The 23,438-nt window shown below is 42.6% G+C and overlaps 1 protein-coding gene across 1 annotated transcript in view; it reads right to left on the bottom strand.

Annotated features, from left to right (window-relative positions):
• The window catches only part of LOC143018874 (ras-related protein Rap-1-like), a 147,503-nt gene extending 144,475 nt beyond the window's left edge, over positions 1-3,028 (bottom strand). Inside the window, exon 1 of the mRNA XM_076174423.1 lies at positions 2,227-3,028. Coding sequence (XP_076030538.1) covers positions 2,227-2,248 — 22 coding nt within the window. The 5' untranslated portion in view covers positions 2,249-3,028. The remainder of the gene's footprint in view (positions 1-2,226) is intronic.
• Between the last annotated feature and the right edge of the window lie 20,410 nt (positions 3,029-23,438).

The following is a 23,438-nucleotide window of genomic DNA, read 5'->3' as shown; positions in this document are numbered from 1 at the left end:
AGTTCCAAAGGGGAATCATAACAAAGGCTTTCTACAAAGGGGTAGTGGAGGCAAGGGCTTACTTCCAAAGGGGAATGATAACAAAGGCTTACTACTAAGGGATAGTGGAGGCAAGGACTTACTTCCAAAGGGGAATGATAACAAAGGCTTACTACTAAGGAGTAGTGGAGGCAAAGGCTTACTTCCAAAGGGGAATGATAACAAAGGCTTACTACTAAGGGGTAGTGGAAGCAAGGGCTTACTTCCAAAGGGGAATGATAACAAAGGTTTACGACTAAGGGGTGCGTGGGAACAAAGGGGAACTCTCAAGGGCTACTAATGGCGTTGTCACACTATGCGGCGGCGCCGTATGCGGCCACATGATGGTCAAGTTCAATTTAGTTTAATAAAATCACAGGAGCCAGAACTTGATATGATGACGATGACCATCATCTCCCCCTTGGTTAAAATATTATCATAACCTTTCGAGTCTTATGACTCATAAGAGAGGCTTTGTTGGCGCCAACAATAAGCCGCTACGGCGGCGCCGGACAGTGTGACAACGACCTAAAGGAGGCTTTGTTGGACGGAGGCTTACTACTAAGGACGAACAGAGGCCTTGGTTTACTACAAAGGGAGACGTGGGGACATGGGCTTAATTCCTAAGGCGAGCGTGGAAACAAAGACCTTACTATTAAGACTGGTGTAGAATCAAGGATCATTACTAAGGGTGATATACAGTCAAGGACTTAATACTAATGGGGCGTGGGAGTATGGGGTTACTACTAAGGGTTAATGGAATCGAGGGGTTACTAAGTCTGGTGTATAACTAAGGGATTACTACTAAGGGGAACGTAGTAATACAAATCTTAAGTCACATAACTGTCACCCCAGAACGCCCACATGAAGAATCGTCACCCCATGAGATCCCACCTGAAGAATTGCCACCCCAGTACACCGAATATCAACAGTGGAATAAAGATTAGGTTAGGTGTGTTAGGTTAGGTTAGATTGGGTTAGGTTAGGTTAGGTTAGATTAGGTTAGGTTAGGTTAGGTTAGGTGGGTTAGGTTAGATTAGGTTAGGTTAGGTTAGGTTAGGTGTGTTAGGTTAGATTAGGTTAGGTTGAATGAGGGTCATGCTTATTGTCATCAACTTATACAACCAAAGAATCGTAATACCCGGGATGGCACACATGAAGAATTGTCACACCAGTACGCCGAATATCAACAGTTGTACAAAGATTAGGTTAGGTTATGTTATGTTGAATGAGGGTTATGTTTATTGTCATCAACTTATACAACCGATGAATCGTAAACCCAGGATGGCCCACATGAAGAATTGTCACTCGAGGATACCCCACATGAAGAATTGTCACTCTAGGATACCCCACATGAAGAATTGTCACCCTGTTGAAGTCTGGGATGCCGATTCTTCATATGAAACTTAAGATCCATTAGGTCTCTTGGCTATGATGACGTCACGTCTCCGTCAGCCAATCAAATCGTCTGACGACCGTCCGGCCACGGAGTGAATGAAATTGCCGAAGTAGGTCACCGTGGCGGCTACGAAGAAGAGGAAAGGGTGTCTACGCGCCGCTTACTGCTCACGTTACATGCGCCCCTTAACGACCCAATTATACTCATCCCATAACGACCTAATTACTCCCTTCGCTGTGCTGAAGAGGGTCACGTGCGGCTGAATAAAATCGCCTGGCGGCATGTGGAGTAGATGGGTAAAGGGCCTTCAGGTATGGAAGGGGGAGAGGACTCTTGGGGTTGGGTGCTTTGTGAAGCATTTCAATGCGATGATAACGTAATTTATAGATTCTCTTCTGGTTGGTGTCAACAGATTTTCGTCAGCCATAGCAATATACATACATGTATATATAAATACATACACACACACACACACACACACACACACAAGACGATTTTATTAATTTAAGGAAATAGACTGAAACCCTATTTTGTCCCGAGCCTGCCTGTCCCCCTTACCACCTTAAATAAAATAAGATAAAATAAAATAAAACACGGAGACGTCACTGTAACAAGGGAGAATTGGGACCTTCTCGTATGTATTGGCGATTTGGATATTTTCAACACTTCTTTTACTGGTAATCATCACTTTTTCTTGTCTTCAGTAGTAACCAAAGATGTCATACATCAGGTTCTAACTACACAAAAGAATACTTATTGTGAATTTTCCCCCAATACATATATATGTACATATACAACATGTCACTTACTGTTTGGATTGATGATCTGCATGTTTGCGGTGTTGTTGGGTGGCTCGTGGCTCCTCCGGCTTGGTCTCCGTCAGATAACGACTTCGTTGCTGTGTTCTTCGGCCTGACCTTCGTCAGGTAGTGGAAGAGGTCGTGGTCGTCGTAGCTGGGGTCAGTGGCTACAGCCAGAGGGAGTGAGGGAGTGAGGGAGTGGGGAGAGGAGGGTGGGAGGGAGGGAGGGAGGGAGGGGAGGCTGTTACTGAATGTCCTCGGAGCTCAACCTCAAATGTAACGCTTGAGTGTCGAGTTGTTTTCAATGAAGACTGAGGAGGATCTTTGGCTAGGAGCTCCTGGCGACCTTTTGGTCCTTGTTGACAGCGAACTGATGCTTTTTGGTAGGCTCAAGTTATGCTCACTTGATCACTAACAAAGACATTAAACTTCAGTGGCGAGCCTGTTTCAGTCGGTCAGTCAGTCAGGAAGTCAGTCAACTATGTTGGTTATCTTCATGCGTCTTCCTCTCTTCTAGAACTCTAGGATTCGCCGTAGACTGTCGTAGCCTTTCCTCACTGTATTTCTATCTTCTTAGGACACATAAACACACACGCACGCACGCACGCACGCATTCGTCGACGACTCACGATGGTAAAAAAAAAAGGAGAAAATGGCGGTGTTTCTTAGTTTTTCTCAGAACAAGACACTCAAAATAGGCACTTCGGTAAACGACTCGAAAACAGAAAAAAAAGGAAGAAGAACGATATCCGTGGTGGCGGAACTAAGGACACGTGTGGGTCGGAGGGGGAGGCCGGGATCAGTTCCTCGTGTGACGAAGGTCGCTTCGGGACTGTGGCAATCGTGTTTCAGAGTCAAGTTTGTATGTGGGAGAGCGACCGTGTGTGCGTGCGTGCGTGCGTACGTGCCTCGCTTGGGAGCGTATGCGTGCGTGCGTGCGTGTGTGTGTGAGTGTGTATGTGTGTGTGTGTGCATGTATGTTTATGTGTATGTGTGTGTGTGTGTGTGTGTGTGTGTGTGTGTGTGTGTGTGTGTGTGTGTGTGTGTGTGTGCATGATGTGTATGTATATGTGTGTATATGTATATATGTATATACATATATATATATATATATATATATATATATATATATATATATTGTATGTATGTGTGTGTATGTGTGTGTGTGTGAGTGTGTGTGTATGTATGTGTGTGTGTGTGTGTGTGTGTGTGTGTGTGTGTGTGTGTGTGTGTGTGTGTGTGTGTGTGTGTGTATGTGTGTGTGCGTGTGTGTGTGTGTGCACGTTAGGGTCAAATTGAACCATTCCATGTGAGAGGACGAGGAGGAGAGGAGGATGAGGATGAGTAAGAGGAGAAGGAAGAGGAGGCGGAGGTGGAAGAGGAGGAGGAGGAGGAAGAGGAGGAGGAGGAGGAGGATGTGGAGAATGTAGCGGAAAACAGTGCGAATAAGGCAGGAGAAAGGTGGGAGAAAATGGTGGAGGGAGAGGAGGAGGAGAGGGAGGGAGGGAGAGAGAGAGAAAGAGAGAGCACCGAGCCCATGCTGGGAGGTAATAAACTCGGCTCCCATCCTCTCCCTCCCTCTCTCTCTCTCTCTCCCTCTCACACACCCCTCTCCCCCTTCCTCTCTTTCTCTCTATCTCTGCTCTCTTCTTAGCACCACATTAGAGAGACAAATGCTCAGTGTCTTTGCACAAACCAGGTTCCTTGTCCAGCCTCCCTCCCGCGCGCGCGCGCGCTAGTCGACATGACGTCATCGCCGCGTCATCATATCAAAGGTGTGACGTCAGGACTGCACCATTCAGCAGGAGAGCTGCAGGGACAGCCGAAGAAAACAGACTTCGCTGTGGAAGCCTGGAAAGTGGCGGTGGCGGTGGTGGAGAAGAGGCTGGCTGGCCGTGACGTAAAACAGTTTTGAATTCCAGTGTGACAAATGAAAAGAAATATTTTGTTTGTTATACTGCTAATACTACATTTCAGATGTAGGAGGAGGAGGAGGAGGAGGAGAGGGAGGACGAAGAGGAGGAGGAGGAAGAATAGGAGGAAGAGGGCAATAGGAAGGTTATCGGAGAAGAAGACGAAGAAATATAATTGGAATTATAAAAATGAAAAAAACGAAAACAACGGACGGGCAAAATATTGGCAAGAAACCTCGTGAACGTGGTTGGGAGGGGGAGTAGGGCATATAGGAAGAGAGTGGTAGGAAGGAAGGAGGGGGAACTATCAGGGAGGACGGTGGAGGATGGTGAGGAGGTGGAGGGAATTCTATGGAAGGAGGAGGAGGAGGAGGAGGAGGAGGAGGAGGAGGAGGAGGAAGGAGTGAACATGAGAGAGGATGAAGGAGGGGGAGTAACGAGAGGGAGGGAATATTATGGAGGGAGGAGGAGGAAGAGGAGGAGGAAGAGGGTGTGGAGGGGAAGTGTGAGGGAGAGGGGAGGAGGAGGGAAAGGGAAAATACAGGGGGAGGGAGAGAGAAAGGAGAGGAGGGAGGGACAAGGGAAGGGGAGGGGAAGAGGAGGGGAGGAGGGAAAGGGGAGGTAGGGGGAGGGTAATGGAGAGACGAGGGGTGAAGAGTAGGGGAAAGGGAGAAAGGAGAGAGGAAAGGAAAGAAGAGAGGGAAGGGAGAGGGAAAGAAAGGGGAGGGGAAGGGAAAACGGAAAGGTGGAGGAAGAGGAGGAGGAGGAAGAGGAGGAGGGGGAAGAGGAGGAGGATATGAGAATTAAAAGAGAGGAGAGGTGGGGGGGGGGGAAGAGAAATGGGATGGAACTTCCTATCTGGAGTCTTTTCTTCTCCCTATAGACAAGAGAATTGATGTCCGAAATTGACTATTTAGTGGAAAGAGTTGGTCTACTGTCCTCGGACAAAATTCCACTTGTCTCCAACGGACATACTGGAAGAGACCATTCGGTCCATAAAGAGGCCAATTGACGTTTTGAGATTAGAAAAAGGGGGGCCTGGGTGAGAAGGGGGGGGGGAGGAGGATATAGCGGTTAGGAGTTTGGTTAACTATATTCTAACTATGTTCTAACTCTAACTATATTCTATGTTCTTTATGCACCACGCTTAGACTTGGCCACCAACTTACAAAAAAAAAAAAAAAAAAAAAAAAAAAAAAAAAATCTAACCTATGGAACGAGACCTTTCCTTATTAGGTATTCAATCCATTCCTACGTACATTGGTTCTCATAGAATAAAGAAGATGCATTCACACAATACTAACAGAAGACAAACTATTTGTTTTAGTTCCAATACACACTGGGTTGGGTTTTTTGTGTCCTCAGTGTCAGATATTGCCAGTGTGTCAATGAGCCCCCTAAAAAAAAAAAAAAAAAAAAAAAAAAAAAAAAAAAAATTATATATATATATATATATATATATATATATAATACAGTAACCTTAAGCCTTCATTACAGAGATCGTATCACAGAGCTTTCTAACTACAGCTAGGAGAAAATGTCATTTAATATATTATTTTAGCTTGGAGAGAGAGAGAGAGAGAGAGAGAGAGAGAGAGAGAGAGAGAGAGAGAGAGAGAGAGAGAGAGAGAGAGAGAGAGAGAGAGAGAGAGAGAGAGAGAGAGGGGGGAGAGCTCATCTATCACCACAACATTAGACATGATGGATTGCTTAATCATCCTGGCTGTCGCCAAGCGATTTTATTGCACACAAGGCCTCCAAGGGAAAGCCGGACAGAATAGTAAAAAGAATATCGAACAGACTATTTTAGAATGTTGGTTATGAATACAAGTGTTGTGTGCAACTGTCTTCCCTGCATAAAGATCATTTGGTTAATTATAATTCGTGTTGCAGATGTAAGCGCCATCCCTTCAAACACACACACACACACACACACACACACACACACACACACACACACACACACACACACACACACACACACACACACACACACAGTCATACACGAGTTCGATTCCCGCCCAGGGCTGTAATATTTCAGCATCTCTGTAATGCGAGCCGGCACTCCAACTCTCATGGGCAAGGAGTTTGTGTGTGTGTGTGTGTGTGTTTAAGGTCACATAATTACCGATCGATCTGGCATATATGAGCTCTGATATCTCATTTGGGAGGGTAATAGTTGTCGATCACGAGTCCAACACGTAGTCCAGGACCATGGTGAGAATCTCTCTCTCTCTCTCTCTCTCTCTCTCTCTCTCTCTCTCTCTCTCTCACACACACACACACACACACACACACACACACACACACACACACACACACACACACACACACACAAACACACACACACACACACACATTGTTTCATTGCAATATTTTTCACAGTGTGTATAAGGGATTTTTGGTACAATTTTTTTTAGAATACTTTCACCTCTTATTCTTGTCGAGGATAGCATCATTAACACAATCCCATAACTCGGGTACCAAGTGCAACCTCGTTGAAATTGAATGACATCCACTATCATGACACTTGAGTTTATCTACTGGTATCATGGTAAATGGTACTCCATTGTGTCAATTTTTGTTTCTACTTTTACGATTAAAATGGGAAAATCGCGAAAAATATTTTTATTATAATTTGAACCTGACGCCAAAAATTAATGGAGCCAAAGATTTTGTGTCACAGTGTACATGACCCGGTATAGGTAGACTGAATATCGTGTGTAAGTAAGAACTAGTTTACTAATAGGTTGGTCAACGAATGGAATAGACTTACTAAGTATTTCAGCGGCTTTGACCCATCGTTTTTCGCTCATATTTCCGAAATAACCATTCACATCAGTATGATATATTAGCACAGCCTAATTCACACCCAGCCATAATTTTTTACGTTAGAGTGCATTTACAAGTGTATTTAATTACGGTGTATACTCTTGATATTAAGTGTGTCATAGCCGACACCCGTGAAGTAAATCGAACAGGTGAAGTCGTGACGTCATCACAAACTACCTCGTGTATCCCAACTTCACTTGTTCGATTTACTTCACGGGTGTCGGCTACGACACACAATATCAAGAGTAAACACCGTAATTAAATACACTTGTGAATACACTATAACGTCAAAAATTATGGCCGGGTGTGAATTAGGCTGTGCTAATATACCATGCTGATGTGAATGATTATTTCGGAAATATGAGCGAAAAACGATGGGCCAAAGCCGCTGAAATACTTAGTAGTAACCATATAGTGAGCGCCGAAACTATCGATTGTTTTGAGAGATGGTTAGATAACTTTATGGATGGGGATGATGGTCGCTCATGGACATGGAACTGCCTAGTGTAGGCCTTATGGTCTCTTGCAGTCTCCTCCACTCTTATGAACATCACTTTCTCGGTCAATATAACTTCGCCTCCCTACACTTATAACATATAAACATAAGAATGAAGAAGACTGTTTGAGACCATAAGGCCTACACTAGGCAGTTCCATGTCTATTTCCACCCGTCATCCCCATCCATAAAGTTGTCTAACTGTGATAGATTTGCTACATTTATCAATTCTGTTCTTCCTGCCGTCAGGCGATTTTATTCATCCTAGAAGAACTTCTAGCCAATGAAAGACGTGTCCTTTTGATCATTAGTTTCCAAACTGGGGGTCGGGACCTCTTTAGGAACCGCCTGGAAGTTCCCTAGGAAAGATGTGTGGAATATATGTCATGAGTACGTAATTTCCCGTGAGATCCGTGAGTTCCATCCTTGAGAATCGCCGGATTTTCTCACGGCCGTGAGTTATGACGTGTTTGACTTTCCGTTTGGATAAATGTGAGTCAAGACTTAATACTCCACTGCAGGGTTACCGTTCTATCCCATCGGAGAACGATGCAGCCTTTGTGATTCGACACGGTGCGAAGTGCATGTGCATGATCCACCACCGTCTTGGATCACGTGCTGGACTCATGATCGACTGCTATAATTTTCCAGGACGAGAGCTCAAAGTTCATATATCGCCTGGTAAATGAATAAGGCTGTGGCCTTACACACACGCACACATACGCACACACACACGCACACACACACGCACGCGCACACACACACACACACACACATACACGTGCATACATATGCACACATACACATATGTACACACACACACACACACACACACACACACACACACACACACACACACACACACGACTCGACGACGCATTGGTAGCGTTCGAAACCTCTAATCCAGTGATCCGAGTTCGAATGCCGACCAGGGCTGAAATAACTTCAGCATCGCTGCACTACGAACCGGCACTCCAACTCTCGTGGGCGGGCTGTTGTGTGTGTGTGTGTGTGTGTGTGTGTGTGTGTGTGTGTGTGTGTGTGTGTGTGTGTGTGTGTGTGTGTGTGTGTGTAAGGTCACAGCACCATAGATCGAGCATATATGAGCTCTCAGCCCTAATCCGGGAATGTAATAGTTGTCAATCACGAGTCCAACACGTGATCCAAGACCATGGTGTATCACACATTCACACACACACCTCATTGCCCACTAGAGCTGTGCTGCCGGCTTGTAATGCTGTGATGCTATTCATCCTTGGGCGGAGACCGAGCTCAGATCGCCGAAAGAGCAGTCGAAAGCGGCATCACTGCACCAGCAAACCGATGTAGAGTTTTAGGCGTGTAAGAATGGCTGCATGTGTTTGTGAACGGGAGACCCAATGGAGGCCACATGCAGAAATTGAAATGCGGTACTGCCAAGGACTCGAACCCAACAATCACATAACATGTGCCGTAGTAACTTACCAACTGCGCTATCAAGAGAGATATAAGTTGAGCGCAACTTTTCTTATATATATGTATGCTCGAGTTACGTAATATGAAACCAGTGTAATGAGCTCGACTACACGGAATAAGGGTGACCACTGAATTACAAATCTTGTATCTACACATATACATATTTTACATTCATTTTCTTCATTAACCTCTTCAATACAAATCAATTTCACGCGCGAAGCATCCGATATCTAATGTACGATAATTGATGCATCACAATCCTCGCGTTATAAGATATAAAGTCACAGCTGCATTACTCTTTCTTTTTCACTCATTGATGATAAAGAAAGAGAAGGTGATCAAATAGAATTCGGGGGTTACTCAGCTACAACTACAAAATAAATATAATCAAGACGCCGATTGCGGAGTCCTCGTATATAGACTCGCGTCTCATTACGCCTATGTGGGTGTCATCGTATGGAAGAGGAACTGAGAATCCACGGTTACTATATACAAACCATCCCATGCTTGGGCAGGACGTACTGATGTCGGAAGGGCCTCCACTGACCACAGACATCACAAATTCTGTTTTGTCAACATTGACACCACAAATAGGCTACCGTGAGAAAGTTACACCCCAGTCAGGGCCTGCACGTACGCTACGACAAAATATCACGGTCTCTGTGTACATGTAATCTGTACCATGAGTTGTACTGACACATTGAAGTACCCCTTCATCTAAAACAGCGACATACTGGCTTACAACGACTTGACATTCCTTAAGTACGTAAAATAAATTGGTGAGATTTTTTATTTTTGAGCAAATTGGGTGAGGAGATGGGATGGAGTTAAGGGAGGAGTTAGGGGCGGGGAAAAGGCAGAGAGAAACACAATTATGGGAACCACTGATGAAGAGAACACAGCTCTTGAAGGTACAGGTCGCGACCCAATACTTAAGGTTCGTTCAATGGGTCGCCTCATCATCATCATCATCTTCATCTTCATCACAGTACCATGTATGCATGTATGTATGTATATATGTATGTAAGCATGTATTTATGTATGCATGTTATATATGTATGTATGTATGCATGTAGTTATGTATGCATGTTATATATGTATGTATATATATATGTATGTATGTATGTATGTATGCATGTATGTATGTATGTATGTCCTGTGCGCATGAACAACAATTAGGTCACGATGATCATAAATACATAAACTTGAGTGAGTTTGGTTTTGGAGGTGCTCAATAAACGAATAGAATCTCGCCTGGCTTTTGCCAGCATATAGAGAATAAAAACCATTGACTAGGTCACTCCCTTCCCGTCTCTAGGGAGGTTTCCAACATCTGACTAAAATCGCCTGGCGGCATCAAGACCAAAGGAACAATAGGTCGAAGATGAAGAACATCGACGACTACGACGGACTTCGAATATTTTGTTCTGGTTAATAATGGACGATTCTGGACGGTTGAAGGGGAGGGGGAGGGAGAGGGGTGAGTTGGGGTTGAGCTGGGTGGTTGAGAACACGGGGTCGTGTTCAATCAGGACAACGGAAACACGAAACGCTTGCCCCGCATGGTCAAGACAGTTTAGGGATGACTGGTGCGTGAGAGGGGAAGAGGAGGAGGAGGAGGAGGAGGAGGAGGAGGAGGAGGAGGAGGAGGAGGAGGAGGAGGAGGAGGAGGAAGAGGAGGAGAGGTTATGAGGGTAGCAGAGAAGGGTGTGGGGAGGGGCTTTCGGCATTTCGTCACCGATAATTCACCAGTGTTTCTATCCTGGGAGGGAGAAGAGATGGGAATTGCATCAAGTTTTAAAAGTGATCAGCGATTCTTTGACTGGAGATGAATATCCAATTATAAAAGAGTCCCGCGTGGCTCTGGTTCGTAAGGGTGTCCCCGAAATTCCTGAAACACTGCCTGGATAAAGCTTATGCAGTCAGGACTCTGCATAGGGGGTTGGGGAGGGTGGAAGGGGGGAGAGGGTAAGGCTAGAAGGGGAGACCATTGGCATCCAATGCTATCCCACCCCAGCACCACCATACACCTCTTCCTCCTCCTCCTCTTCCTCCTCCTCCTCCTCCCACCAACCACACCCTCTCTCCTTCCCCCTCAATATTGTCCTAACCACTCTCCTCTCTCCTCCTCCTCCTCCTCCTCCTCCAGTCCTCTTTCTCCCACCAATCACCCAACCCCCATTCCACTCTCGTTCTCATCCCTCACACCCTCCTCCTCCTCCTCTTCCTCTCGGTCCTGGGGCGGTTTACCTCCTCCTCTTTCCGTCCTCCGCTCTTCCTTCATTCTCTTACTCCTCCCTCTTCCTGCCTCTTCTTCATCCCTTCCTACTCCCTCCTCTTCTTTCCTCCCTCCTCCTCCTCCTCCTCCTCCTCTTTCCTCCGTCCTTTCTGCTTCTCCTTCTCCTTCCATCTTTGCTCTCTCCCTCTTCCTCCGTCTCCTCCTCTCTCTCTCTTCATCGTTTTCCCTCTCTCCCTCCTCCTCCTCCTCCTCCTCCTCCCTCCCTCCCGCCCGGCGTGTGAACGTGTCAAGCGGAGGTCGCGACCTCCTTGGCTCCCTGAGTTTTTTCGTCTTCGATTTTCTTGCTCCGCTTCTACAGAGGATCTTGAGTGTCAGTGGTGATGGTGGTGGTGATGGTGGTGACTGTGGTGGTGGTGATGGTGGTGACTGTGGTGGTGGTGACGATGGTGGTGGTGACGGTGGTAGTTGACGGAAGTGGTGATGCGAGTGATGGTGGTGGTTGTGGTGGTGATATTGGTGGTAGTAGTTGTATTGATGGTTACAGTAATGGTGGTAGTACTAGTGGTGGTAGATCTCTATGGTAAACTAGAACAAATTCTGCAGAGCACGATTTCAATTGGATGAAAGGACTTCTTTGTAGGACTGCATACCCACATACACATACACACGCACACACACACACACGCACACATGCACACATAAGCGCGCGCTCACACACACACACACACATACACACACACCCGCACACATGCACACATAAGCTCACGCTCACACACACAAAAACACACAATTATATATACATATATTATATATATATATTTTATATATATATATATATATATATATATATATATATATATATATATATATACACAGGAAACTAGTTTTTTTACATTTTGTTTTCTCTACCTTAAAAAAACCCATTGCTTATCGAATTCTTATGTGATTATCCATTTATCTATCTATCCATTAACTTATTTATTTACTTATTTGCTTTTTACTTATTCATATATCTATATATCTATTTATTTACCGTGTTATCTGTCTGTTTATTAATATATTTATTCCTTCCTTCATTTATTTAACATATTATTTTTGTTCTTTTATTTGTATGTTTACTTCTTGTATTCATTTATTTATTCCAACAGCAGCGCCTCGAAGATCTCAGACAAACGACAGTGAAAGCAAAAGGCCCTGAGATCAATGCTCTGCGGAGAAGCAGGAGAATAGAAGGATGAGGGGGAAGGGGGAAGGGGGAAGGGGGAGGGGGAATAGGGGAGGGTTAGGTGGTTAGGAGATTAGGAAACAAACGGTGCTATTCTTTAAAAAATTCTTTCCTTATATAAATCTTATATAAATCCTTGAAAGGGAAAAATTTATATAAGGAAAGAATTTTTTAAGAATACCACTATAAGAATCTTACGGTGGTATTCTTAACAAAAATTCTTTCCTTATATAAATCTTCCCCTGCCAAGGATTTATATAAGATTTATATAAGGAAAGATTCTTTTAAGAATACGACCGTAAGATTCTTACGGTGGTATTCTTAAAACAATCTTTCCCTATATAAATCTTTCCCTTCCAAGGATTCATTTAAGATTTATATAAGGAAAGAACTTTCTTTAAGAATACCACCGTAAGATTCTTACGGTCGTATTCTTATAAATAAATCTTTATATAAATCTTTCCCTTCCAAGAATTTATATGAGATTTATATAAGGAAAGAATTTTCTTTTAAGAATACTACCGTATATCTTCAGTCGTCCAGCCACGTCATCATCTTGGCCACTGTTCCTTCAGCTGAATAAAATCGCCCCACGTTTCAACCAGAATAAAAACTTTTGAAGACGTCATTTTAACACAAATTTGGTCTGATGGGACATGGTAGGCTTCGATCCCGCAGCGTGAGACAAAAGGTCCGGGTTCGAGGCCGCACGTTTAACGGTGACTGCCACCAGCCAAGGCTGTCCGGGCACATAAGGCACAGGTGACGGGGTTAATTGCAGCTAAGCGTCTCCTTGCGTTATCACCTCATCTATTATGAATGTATGTATACTCCTGTGAGTTTTTTCCACCTTATACAGGGGTAGCCATGACAAAGCATACACCCCCCATCCACTCACCCACCCCCTCCTCCCATCCTAACACTTCATGCATGAACGAAACCAACGGCATTCAGGAACGTATCAAGAACGTATCGAGAACGTACCAAGAACGTATTGGTCTGTTCTTCGTGTATAAACAGTGTGTGGGGGGAGGGGGGAGGGGGGGTTAGCGTTCCTTACTGATATCTCACCCTATCCCTCTCCTCCAATGTCACTCCCCCCACCCCTCCCCCGTTCAGGGGTGGGGGAGATCACACTATCAACACACATGGGGGGAATAAACCTTTAATTACCGGATGAGGGAGAGGGGATGGGGGGAAGAGAGGAAGGGGGATGGGGGGTGGTTCCTTGAGAAGGAAAGGAAGGAGGGTGGGAGTGAGGAAGGGGGGGGGAGGAAAGGGGGTGGGGGGGAGGGAGTAATTGGGAAAGGCGGGACCAACAGGAGGAACTGTTGATCGCTGAAGATATGATAGCGTTAGTCTTTTGTTTCTGCCATGACATCTCCGGGTGTGTGTGTGTGTGTGTGGGCATCCACATCGCAATGCGCAGACCGGTGCGCAGTAGACAGAGACCAGATCTGGAACGTCTTTCCGGTAAAAGATCTCCCTCTCACCCCCACTTTTTTGTCTTCTTCTTCTTCTTCTTCTTCTTCTTCTTCTTCTCGTCTCGTCTTTGTCAGGTCCGTGGGTTTCGTTCTCCCACAAAGAGGTCATTTGCATATTCGCCAGATGTTCCCGGGTTTCATTTACGGGATCCCGCCGGGGGGTGAGGAACAAGACTTATGTAGAATTCCAGAAAGGAACCCAGACATTCTTTTTGTCTTGATCACATGGAAATATATCTTAAGCACTTAGAACTGCATACATTCATAAACTGATACACACACATATATACAGTATATTACATAGGATTACATAGGCGGAGCATGCCGACAGGAGACCTTTTGGTCCATAACTAGGTCGGATGCGGAAAAAAATAGAATAATGATAAATAAAAAATCTATATAATAATATAGATAATGATATATATAATAAATAAATGCCTAGGTATAGTTAAATAATAAACCAACAGGTAAATAGTAATGTGTATATATATATATATGTATATATATATATATATATATATATATATATATATATATATATATATATATATATATATATATGTGTGTGTGTGTGTGTGTGTGTGTGTGTGTGTGTGTGTGTGTGTGTGTGTGTGTGTGTGTGTGTGTGTGTGTGTGTGTGTGTGTGTGTGTGTGTGTGTGTGTGTGTGTACACACAGTCTGACAGGTTGATATGGGTGATAGGTATGACAGGGTTCTTATTCTGAGTTTTCTCAAAGTTCATGATGAAGTTCGTCAGGAATATCCATGAACATATATTTATATATATATATATATATATATATATATATATATATATATATATATATGTGTGTGTGTGTGTGTGTGTGTGTGTATGTGTGTGTGTGTGTGTGTGTGTGTGTGTGTGTGTGTGTGTGTGTGTGTGTGTGTGTGTGTGTGTGTGTGTGTGTGTGTGTGTGTGTGTGTGTGTGTGTGTGTGTGTGTGTGTGTGTGTGTGTGTGTGTGTGTGTGTGTGTGTGTGTGTGTGTGTGTGTGTGTGTGTGTGTGTGTGTGTGTGTGTGTGTGTGTGCATTAGTAACGACAACATGCCTGTGGTTATTCAATTTCTTTTTACCATTTTCCATTTTTCCAATTTATATTTTTTCTTCAATCGGGTGGACAGAAACTAGGTTTCCATGTTCTTCCATTAACCCAAAATGTTTCGTCGTAATGGAAGAATATGGAAATCGTTTACGATCACCCGATTGAAGGATAACTATCAATCAAGATGATTGAAAATGATCCCGAGAAATTGTGTAACTACATGAATGCTGTCGTTTTTAATACAACTTACATAAATGGCAACCTGTTTCCATCTTTTACACACACACACACACACACACACACACACACACACACACACACACACACACACACACACACACACACACACACACACACACACACACACACATATATATATATATATATATATATATATATATATATGTATATATATATATATATATATATGTATGTATATATATATGCAAAGTAGACCACTTGGAAAAAGAAACTAACGAAGCAGAGCGCTTTCGTACATTACGTCTTCAGTGCAAAAAGTACATGTACATGTACTTTTTGCACTGAAGATGTAATATACGAAAGCGCTCTGTTTCGTTAGTTTCTTTTTCCAAGTGGTCTACTTTGCATAAGTGAACACACGTACCCGTGTTCTTATTAGCATATATATATATATATATATATATATATATATATATATATATATATATATATATTTTTTTATATATGTAAATATATATATGCATATATATAAAGTTCTTTCCCTTTGTTGAGAGGGATAGTCACATAAACCAGACATCAAATTCACAATCACTAGAACCCATTGAACGTCCCCCACCCATCTCAGCACCTCGTGGACGAGGGGACACCCCTGAACCCGCCACACTACTCACGACCGTCTCTCTCTCTCGTAGAGAGACAAAAGAACAACTGCCACCAGCTGCTACGGGGAGACTAGAGGACGGTACTATTTTCCTCGTCGCATCAATAGTATCCGTTTGTTGACCGCACAGAAGAATTATTTGCGAGTACGTACGGGATTCGACCCCTCCTCGTTTATAGGTTATGAAGGTAATGATTTTCTGCCACGTATGTATATATTTATGTATGCACGTATACATAATGTATATATATACATACATATATATATATATATATATATATATATATATATATATATATAAACAACCACAATGCACTTTAATTCTAAGCCATCAAAGGCCAGCATGCTGAAATTGAAATGTGGTACTGCCCAGGACTCGAACCTGGCATCCTCATGACAAGTGCGACAGTGACTCTCCAACTAGGTTATCAAGAGAGAGATCTCTTGATAGCCTAGTTGGTAAGTCACTGTCCCACTTGTCATGAGGATGCCGGGTTCGAGTCCTGGGCAGTACCACATTTCAATTTCAGCATGCTGGCCTTTGATGGCTTAGAATTAAAGTGCATTGTGGTTGTTAAAATGTATCTCTAATCACTGGGACCCATTCAGTGTTGTACACACACACACACACACACACACACACACACACATATATATATATATATATATATATATATATATATATATATATATATATATATATACATGTGTGTGTGTGTGTGTGTGTGTGTGTGTGTATGTATGTATATACTTGTCGGGGTAGGTAGTTGTTACAAGTTTGCTTTGCTAATCGATCACGTGTCCACGCCGAAGACAAGGCAGCCACGCAGGACCTACTACTGCTACCCCACCCAGCCCTTCCCACGACCTCGCCGCGTTCCTCCACCACCTCCTCCTCCTCTGTGACCTGACGCTCGCGGTCTTCTTCATGTGGGAACGCGGCTCACGAGGTCACGCCCGAGTGACGCCCCAACGGGAAACAAAGAAACAAACTAAGGGAAGGTTCTCTTTTCGAAGAACGTAAGAAGATCGTGAGCGTTGGTGGTGGATAGTCTAATTTTGATCAGAGTCGTTCTTATTTTTTTTTTTTTTTACCGCTATCTAGTGTTGTTTTTTATTATATTCTGTTTTCTTTATCAATATCAATTCTGTTTTTATCAATATCAGTTCTATGTGTTTTTTATAATTATTGTCGTCGTCATCATCACAATCATCATCATCATCATCGCCATTCTCACCAGCACTGTTGTCAGTATTAGAGACAAGGATGAAGAGAAGACGAAGGAGGGGACGGGGGGGGGAAGAGACGAGGAGGAGAGAAGGCTGAGGAGGAGAGGAGAAGGAGGAGAGACAGAGAGAGGGAAAGGATAAATGAGGGGAGGGGCGGCGTCTAGTTAGAGTCGTGACCTTTGGTACTGCGGTGTGACCTTGATCCAGCCTTTGACCCAAGAACTCCTCCTCAGCCACTCCATGTCTAACGAAAGAAAACACAACGACAATGTTAAGTAACGTAGCTCAGTGTTCAGCGCCTCCCTGTGTCAAACGACGGGCGGTTTTGTTTCCTTGTGGATCCCTTCCTTTCCTTAGAAGAATGAGGGTCTCGACCCACCAAAGGGCCCTTCAGGCCTGGGTCCAACAAACTAGACAGGCATCGTCGGAGAAGTTTGCAAGACGGACAAGGAAGAATGTGGTAAGTCGTTCAGTTCTTTCTACCCAATCTTATCCGCTTCGATTACATTCCCTATCCTCGCTTTTAGGTTAGGTTAGGGTAGATTAGGTTAGGTCAGGTCATGTTAGGTGAGGATAGTTTGATTTTAGGTAAGGTCAGATTAATTCAAATTAGGTTAAATACAGATAGCTTTAGTGGCAGATAGATATATAGAAAGATAGGTAGGCCGACAGAGAAATAGAGCAAGAAAAAGAGAGAGAAAGAGAGAGAGAGAGAGAGAGAGAGAGAGAGATAGAGAGGTAGTCCGACAGAGAAATAGAGCAAGAAAGAGAGAGAGAGAGAGAGAGAGGGGGGGGGCGAGACAGAGTGGGTCAGTTCGTGAGTGCGAGTTCGTGCGTGTGAGACCGTGAGAGATTGAGTGAGAGCGCGTGAGTTCTTTTTTTACACGCCTGGAGACGCCTAGTGTTCAAGCACAAAGTCGCATCCACTGGTAAAAAAAAAAAAAAAAAAAAAAAACTTTAGATACTTTCTTCTGGCTAGAGGCAAATGATTTCATCCAACCGTATGGGGTATCTCGGTTAGGATCTTCCCTACACGGTCGCCCTCCAGGAGGGACGTCGGTGAGGATTATCTCCCCACTACCTCCGCTCGTCTCCAAAGACCATCAACACCTTTATTTCCACACGGAGGGTTATTATTACAATTTATTATAACTGCTGTCATTATTATTATTATCATTATTATTTTTATTATTTTCTTTATTAATATTATTATCATCATTATTATTGTTATTATTATTATTATTATTATTATTATTATTATTATTATTATTATTATTATTACTATTATTATCATTATTATTATCATTATCATCGTTATTATTATCATTATTATTATTATTATTATTATCATTATTATTATTATTATTATTATTATTATTATCATTATTATTATAATCATCAAAACACAGTAGAATAAAGCAAGACGTTTCGTAGACCGTTCTGCATCTTCATTTGATTTGTAGAAATGCAAAGGAGTGAGCCTGAACATATGCGCGCACGCGCACACACACACACGAGCACAGTGTGGCGCGCACATACCATTACAAACACGCTGGCAGACATAAATCATAGTATGGCGTAGGACGACTCCTGAAATAACATGCATCTGTATTGATATATGTACGAAACAGACACACAAACACGATACACAAACTGTTCTTATACAGGAGCCTTCTCCTCTGTGTGTGTGTGTGTGTGTGTGTGTGTGTGTGTGTGTGTGTGTGTGTGTGTGTGTGTGTGTGTGTGTGTGTGTGTGTGTGTGTGTGTGTGTGTGTGTGTGTGTGTGTGTGTGTGTGTGTGTGTGTGTTTGTTTGTATTTGTGTATGTGTGTGTGTTTGTTTGTTTATGTGTGTGTATTTATTTGTGTGTGTGCATGTATGTATGCTTGTTTGTGTGTGTATGTGTGTGTGTTTTTGTATATGTGTGTGTTTGTGTATGTGTGTGTGTGTGCGTGTTTGTTTGTTTATGTGTGTGTGTGTGTGTGTGTGTGTGTGTGTGTGTGTGTGTGTGTGTGTGTGTGTGTGTGTGTGTGTGTGTGTGTGTGTGTGTGTGCGTGTTTGTTTGTTTATGTGTGTGTGTGTGTGTGTGTGTGTGTGTGTGTGTGTGTGTGTGTGTGTGTGTGTGTGTATGTGCATGTTTGTTTGTGTGTGTGTGTGTGTGTGTGTGTGTGTGTGTGTGTGTGTGTGTGTGTGTGTGTGTGTGTGTGTGTGTGTGTGTGTTTATGCATTTATTTGTGTGTGTGTGTATGTATGTTTGTTTGTGTGTATGTATGCGAATGCGTGTGTGTGCTTTTGCGCACACGCTTGTGTGTGTGTGTCTGTGTTGGTAAGCAGCGACGTTGCCAGGCAGGGTGTATGGAGATGCGAAATATGGACCCGCCTCCCGACCCCCTTCTTTAGGACTCTCCCCCCTCCCCCTCTCCCTTACCTTCCCTGCTTCTCCTAACACCTCGTGTGGGATTTCTGACCGTGAGGTCCCTACCTACCTTGAGTATTCTTAGCTTCCTGTATTCTTACTAAAGTATTCTAACTTTCCCCTACAGAAAGCATTCCTATTCTCATTCCAGGGGTTCATCTTCGTTCTAAGACTATTTTCTTTTTCATTCTAGATATATTTTTGCCTCTGGTTGGGTATTCACCTCTGAGGGTATTCTCATGTATTCTAGATGTATTCTTGTTCCCTTAGAGTAGTGTATTCTTATCTATCTTCCTACTGGAAACAGCCTCGTCTCGTTTCTGAGGGAATTCTCATGTTTTCCAAGAGCGCTCGTATTCTTCTGGAGTATTCTCACGTCTCTCGTGAATGTATTCTCATCGTCTATACACAGGTAGTCTCACTTCCTAGATGTGGTATTCTCACGTTCTTTCCGGGTAGGCCTCGTCTTGATTCTGGGTTGTTGCTAATGTAGTTGATCTTTATATCGTTGTTGTTATTCTTTATTGTTAATGTTGTTATTTGGTTGTTGTCAATGATGTTATTCTTTGTTGTTATTGATGACGTTGTTGTTTTTTTCTTAACTCTGGTGGTCTTCTATCCCTTCCTCCCTCCCTCCCTTCACTCTCGACCCTCCTGCATGACGTCGCCCAGTAATAAATGTAACAAAAGGAATCAGGAGCGTCATCATAGCAAAGAGAGTCGATAAAAACAATGTCTACCATGTTTTCTCTTTACATGTGCCGCCAAGACTCCATCTAAAAAAAGAGAGAGAGAAAAAAGAAGTCTATATGCGGTCTGAGACGCGAGCGACGAAAAAAAAGAAAAGAAAAAAAAAACTTTGGCGTCTGGCAAGCACCTGCCGCCTGGTACACTTCCACTTCGACAACACCTCCTCCCCCGTCACTCTACCACTCCTCCTACTCCTACTCCTCCTCCAATGAACCAGACATTTGACTCCTTCTCCCGTTCTTCCTTCTACTCGTTCTTCATACCTCATCCTCGCGTCCTCCCAAGTTCCTCCTCCTCCTCCTCTTTCTCATACTACTCCTCATTCTCCTTCTATTTCCAGCTCCATTACTCATCCTCTTCCTCATGCTCCTCTTATTCCATGCCTCATCTTCGCGTCCTCCCAAGTTCCTCCTCCTCCTCCTACTTCTCTTCCTCTTTCTCATACTACTTCTCATTTTCCTTCTATTTCCAGCTCCATTACTCATCCTCTTCCTCATCTTCCTCTTATTCATCTTCCTCCTCCTGCTACTTCTGCTCGTAATTCTTCATCTCCTCCTCGTACTCCTCCTCCTCCTCCTCCTCCTCCTTTCTTAACTTTCTCACTTGCCTGCCTTCCCCTCTTCTTTCTCCTCCCCTCCTTTCACTTTTCTTCCAATTCCTCCTGTTTTTCTTTTCTTTTGATCTTCGTTTCATTCGTCGTTACCTTCCTCTTTACCTGTTTCTCCTCTCCCCTCTTTGCCTTCCTCCATTATTATTCGGCCTCCATCTCTCTCTCTGCCTCTTTCTATCTCCTTCTCTCCTCATCTCTCTCCCGCTCTCCACATATCTCTCTCTATTTCTCTCTTCTTCTCTCTCCCACTCTCCCCATCTCTCTTTCTCTCTCTCTCTCTCTTTCTCATCTCTCCCTCTCTCTGTCTCTCTCCCCATCTCTCCCTCTCTCTGTCTCTCTCCCCTTTCTACATTTTGCTCTCTATCTCTCCCCGTCTCTCTACCTCTCTCTCTCCCTCTCTCTGTCTCTCTCCCCTCTCTCTACATTTTACTCCCTCTCTCTCTCTCTCTCCCCGTCTCTCTCCTTCTCTCCCCCTCTCTCTACCTCTGGCTTTCTCTTTCCCGTTCTCCCCATATCTCTCTTACTCTCCCCTCTCTTTCTTTCTCTTCTCTCCCTCTCTCCCCTCTCTCTACATTTTCTTCTCTCTAGCTATCTCCCTCTCTCTCTCCCTGTTTCTCTACCTCTCTCTCCTCCTCTCTCTATCTATCTCTCTCTCAGGGGAGTAGGAGGAGATCAAAAGGAGGGAGGCATAGGAAGAGCGAAAAGAGGAGAAAGAAGAGCGACAACATGAGTTGGAATGGCAAAGCGCAGATGTCAAATATAAATGCAGTGGAAAAGGTGTCACGATGTTCTTAGAAGTGATGTCCAGCGACCAGGACAGCGTCGATAAATGCGTCACCTAGAAACCCATTTACAAGGGTGCTAGAGACAGACTAGACAGAATTCACACAATGCGACAGTGACGTGTCAATATACTCATTTGGTGTTTGAATGTTTATCTTGGGCACATTGTCGTATGTTTTAGTATTTGTTTTGTGGTTGTATTTGTATGTAGATTTGTTATTTAAGTCTATTCGTTTTGTTTAACTTATATATCGGTGTCTTTTTTCCCTTGTTTTGTCTTTTAGTTTGTGCACTACGTTTCAATGGGGGATTATCGGTGGTATTCTTAGAAAAAATCTTTCCTTGTATAAATCTTTCCCTCCCAAAGAATTTATGTAAGATTTATATAAGGAAAGATTTCTTTTAAAAATACCACCGTATGTCTTTTGTTGTTTGTTTTGTTAGTTTCTACGTTCCACTTCATTTTTATTGTTTAGTATATAATAGTTGGTTTGCATTCGTGTTTAGGAACTCTTTTATGTGAGCTAGTCTGTCCACTAATGTTGTTTTATTCATGTATTGATGTATTTATTTTATTTGTATTCATTCAAACTTTTATGGTGGGATTTTTATTATATTGTTAGCTTTTCTATGTGTTTTTTCTGTGTTTGTTTTTGTGATTTTGGTATGTCTATTCATTTCTGTGTCTCCGTGTCCCACCACTCCCCGTTTTCTATGTTTTGTTCATAATTTGTGCAAAAGGATTCAGTGAACTTTAGAGGGATTAACTATAACTTTAGAATGTACTAATAATGAAATCTTTAGAAGGTACCAGTAATGATAACATTGGACAAAGCTAATAATGATAATTGAAGAAGCTACTTATAATGATAAGTTTAGTTAATTCAATTCTATATACGTTCCCTTCTTATCAGTCTTTAGTTCTCTAATTGGTGCTTGTGTTTCTAAACATTCTTGTGGACATCTGGTCACCCTTGCTATTGTGATTTATTCATTTATTTTATTATTCATTTAGTTACTCATTTTATTTTTCCTGTTTTATTTATTCTTATTTTAGTCCGGGCGATCGATTGTACCGTATGACTGGATGAGCATGTCAACTAAATTTTCGTTTACATTTCTAATATTTTGCCTTGTTTTCTTTTTTTCTGTGCATTTTATTCTTATTATGATGTATTTTTGAGAACGGGTGTCCAACCTGAAGAATTGTAGGAAATACAATCGTGAGAGACCTTGTTATGCTATCTATCAATTAATTAATTAACCAATTTATTTTTTTCTTTTTTTACCGTATTTTCTCTTGTCCTTCATTTCATTCTGGGTGACGGCTTGTAAACTTTTCGTTTTTATTTTCCTTTGTACTCGTAGTTACCAGTCTTGTTTCTCCTTGTAAATGTACGACATGGAGATGAGTGCAATTTCTGGGGAGTAACGGTGACCTCTCCCAGTGTGGCGTGCTTGCCCGTTATATTGATTTCCTTTCTCTTATACTCTATATCCCGTACAGACTTCTAAAGTCGAGTCCAGTGTTTTCTTTCTTCCAATATATATATATATATATACACACACACACACACACACATATATATATATATATATGTTAAGGATTACAGAGGAGGAGCATGCCGACAGGAGACATTTTGGTCCATAACTAAGTCGGATGCAAAAAAATTATAATAATGATAAATAAATAAATGAATAAATAAAAACTATAATATAAATAATAATAAATAAAATATGTAAATAGGTAAAATTTACCAATAAACAAACAGGTAAATAGTCAATAATAATAAATGGACAGATAGATAATAATAAATCATAATCAAGAAATAATAATAAACAGACAAATAATAAATAAATAAACA

This window comes from Oratosquilla oratoria, chromosome 36 (genome assembly GCF_046742065.1).
Source record: "Oratosquilla oratoria isolate Oo_2021 chromosome 36, ASM4674206v1, whole genome shotgun sequence".
NCBI lineage: Eukaryota > Metazoa > Arthropoda > Malacostraca > Stomatopoda > Squillidae > Oratosquilla > Oratosquilla oratoria.
Note: the sequence above shows the minus strand (reverse complement) of the source record. Positions and strands in the feature narration are given on the sequence as shown.